Source organism: Mus pahari, chromosome 19, assembly GCF_900095145.1.
Source record: "Mus pahari chromosome 19, PAHARI_EIJ_v1.1, whole genome shotgun sequence".
In the NCBI taxonomy this organism is placed as follows: Eukaryota; Metazoa; Chordata; class Mammalia; order Rodentia; family Muridae; genus Mus; species Mus pahari.
Window position 1 is genome coordinate 15,230,948 of NC_034608.1, and position 3,291 is coordinate 15,234,238.

At 53.7% G+C, this 3,291-nt stretch overlaps 1 protein-coding gene across 1 annotated transcript in view; it reads right to left on the reverse strand.

The window, feature by feature from the left end:
- Positions 1-1,993, reverse strand: part of Apoc1 (apolipoprotein C1) — a 3,238-nt gene extending 1,245 nt beyond the window's left edge. Inside the window, exons 1-3 of the mRNA XM_021219817.2 lie at positions 1,948-1,993; positions 1,748-1,823; positions 1,245-1,392 (exon numbers count right to left, since the gene is read on the reverse strand). Coding sequence (XP_021075476.1) covers positions 1,245-1,392; positions 1,748-1,805 — 206 coding nt within the window. The 5' untranslated portion in view covers positions 1,806-1,823; positions 1,948-1,993. The remainder of the gene's footprint in view (positions 1-1,244; positions 1,393-1,747; positions 1,824-1,947) is intronic.
- Positions 1,994-3,291: the final 1,298 nt, after the last annotated feature.

A 3,291-nucleotide genomic window follows, 5' to 3' on the forward strand; every position in this document is an offset into this window, starting at 1 on the left:
TTTTTTTTTTTTTTTTTTTTTAATCTTGTTTGTTTTTATTTTTCGCTGGGATTAAAAACATGTGCAGCTACACCCGACAAGGCTTGCCATCTCTTGCCTCCCGCCCACCTCTTCTCTAACTTGTGCTTGCCCAAGCTGTGGATGCTCATTCTGGCCTCGTCTTGGCCCAAGTCTTCCCCACACCTAGAAGGCCATTCTCTCTTACCTACAGATCTCCCCACCCAGGGCCTTTGCACTTTCCCTCCATCAGAAACTTCCTTTGCCAAGTTTAGGCCTGGCTAGATATTTGTAGTCAAACTCAGACTTCACTTTAAATGAATGATTTGTCTACTTGCCAAACTGGCTAGCCAGCCTGTTTCCAGCTTACCAGCTGTCTCTCAGGGTGTCCTCACCTCCTGCTTTTTATTGTTGTTTTCAATTAGAGGCAGAACCTTGCCTGAGGCCAGGCTGGTCTCAAACTCCTATTTCTGTTCTTTGCTGGGGCCCTTTTTTTTTTGGGGGGGGGGGAGTGGGGAAGGTGTTGAGACAGGGTTTCTCTGTGTAGCTTTGGCTTTCCTAGAACTAGCTCCCACCAGGCTGGCCTCAAAGAGATCCACCCACGTCTGCCTCATGAATGCTGGGATTAAAGGTGTGCGCCACCACTGCCTGGCTAGTTGCCCAGCACGCCCTAATCTCTCTTTGGCCAGTGTAAACTGCAAAGCCCAGGCCTGCACAGCTTCCACTGTGACCCTGCCCCAACTCTCCTACCTTCTTTCTCTGTCCCAGAGACTCAAGGTCATGTCCTGTCCCAAGAGTACACAGGGAGCCGGGCGTGGTGGCGCACACCTTTAATCCCAGCACTCGGGAGGCAGAGGTAGGAGGATTTCTGAGTTCGAGGCCAGCCTGGTCTACAAAGTGAGTTCCAGGACAGCCAGGGCTACACAGAGAACCTTGTCTCGAAAAAAACTAAAAAAAAAAAAAAAGAACAAAAAAAAGTACACAGGAAGGGGTCAGGGTCTGTCCTAACCAGTCAGCTGCCTGGCTTGGCCCTTCACTACCACTTGGAAACATCTCTAACAGATGGCTGGGAGTTACAGGGCCTGTCCCCCATACTACAAGCACTTTGATATCCAGTTCTATGACTTCAGGGAAAGTGTCAAACACTCTGGTGCAGTTTCCCCATTGTGTCAGTGTGGAACTGTCTGCTAAGGCTTTTACACACGCACACACACACACCACCCGCCCGTGCCCTGAAAGGTCCTAACCGGGTCTTGGTCAAAATTTCCTTCTGTTTGATATGTTCAATGGCTGCCCGGGCCTTGTCTTCCAAAGTGTTCCCAAACTCCTTCAGTTTATCCGGTAAGCTCTCCAATGTTCTGGACAAATCAGGGGCCGCCTGGGCGGGGGCTGGGCCTGCCGGGAGAGGGTTGGGAGCAAACTCGTTAGCATGGGGGAGGGTCTTGGACACTTGATTTTACTGCACTGCTCACCTTCCTTGTTTTTACGCCCCGCCCCTTCTAGGAAGATTAGCCAATCCAAAAGGTGGTATCCTAGGTCATTGGTTACTGTGTCTTTTCTGGACAGAATTGTCTCCTTCAGCACCCACTTGGACAGAAAGTAAGGCACCTGGCAGGTGGGATGGGGGGACGATCGGAGGGCGGTAGTGGAGTGACACAGAAAGGGACCTCAAAGCTCTCCCTCGAGGGTCTTCTAAGCCTGGGCCGCGCAGGCACAAGACCAGCTTCACACTTCCAAGCCTCTTTCTTACCTTCCAAAGTCATGGCTACGACCACAATCAGGACAGGAAGAGCGACGAAGAGCCTCATCCTGGCTGGAGGGGCACCCTGGAGGCAGACGCGCGCGGGTAGGGGAGGACATCGCTAGTATTCACCACCGCCCTCCACCATGAGTCCACCACCCCAATCCCTTCGCTGTAGGAAGTGGGGGAACACTTAACTATGCACTAACCTGGATCTAAGGATCTCTCAGGAGGCCCACGGGCGTGGGAGGATCCTGCACAGAGGTTTAACCGGTTGGGGAGGGGGCGGAGCAAGCTGGTAATCCTCCCCTGAGCCTCCCCTTTGTCTCAGTGCCCACCTACTTTTTTTAATTTTTTTTTTTTTTTTTTTGACATAGGATTTTTAGCTGGCCTGGAATTTGTGACCCTCCTGCCTCTGCCTCTCTAGCGAGTGGGATTACAGGCATGCACCAACACCAAGACAACCAGCCATACTGGTGGATACTGGGAGGCAGATCCCACATCCAGGCTGTTTATTAGGCCTAAGGCTCCGCATTGGTCAGCACCTTCACTCCCAAATCTCAGTGATCTTCACCCAGCCTTGGCTGCTCTGCCTAGCACCCTCTCTCTGAGGCTGTCCCACCTTAGGGGGTGTCTTACAAACAACTCCCCTCACCCCATCTCACCCCTAGCTCGCACTGCATCCTCAGGTTAGCTCTCCTCTACCTTCTCCTTGCCCAGGAGCCTCAGCTCCCATTCTGTCCTGGGTGCTGTGCCCTGGCTCCCTTCTGATGCCTTTGCATCTGCACACCCTCAGACCTCCTCTGATGCTCTCTGGGGTCTTGGCATCCCCTCATCTCCCTTCTTTAGAAGTTGCCTCTTCAGCTAGTCAAGACTGCAGAACCTCTCAGCTTGCAGAGCTCCACAGTGTCCCCCAGCCGGCACAACCCCCACTCCCACCCCTACCCATCCCCGTTTTTAGGTCTTGTGGGGCCCCTGCAGGCCCCAGGCCTGCCTCCCTGCCCCCTCCTTCCACCACATCTTTTCTCTCAGGCTAGAGTCCAAGGCCCTTCCCTCCCCACCCCCAGAGCTGTCATTGACCGACAGTGACCCCCTGGCAGCTGGTGGCTAAGGGGCCCAGACTCTAGGTTGGCTGGCCTGGTGCCCCTGCAACCCACGTGTCAGTTGGGGAGGGGGTGGGGGGACGACGACAACAGGGGGATGGTTGTGAAAGGGGTGGAACAGATTCGACCCTGGCTGGGTTGCGACATCTCTGGGGCCAACTCGCAGCTAGCTTCCAGTCCCTGTGGGCGCCAGGCCTGACCCTTTTCCTTCTTGAAAGGAGTCCTGCTCAGTCCTCAAGCACCCATCTGAATAATGTAACAGATTTCCCCTTACTCTGCCCGGGTGATTCCAGTTTCACCCTCCTCTTAGCAACAAGGGCTTCCTGTGCCACAGGTAGGGTACAGGAAGCACACAGCTAAGGTCCTAAAACTACTAGTCATTCAACTCTGATTTCTCTCTCTCTCTCTCTCTCTCTCTCTCTCTCTCTCTCTCTCTCTCTCTCTCTCTCT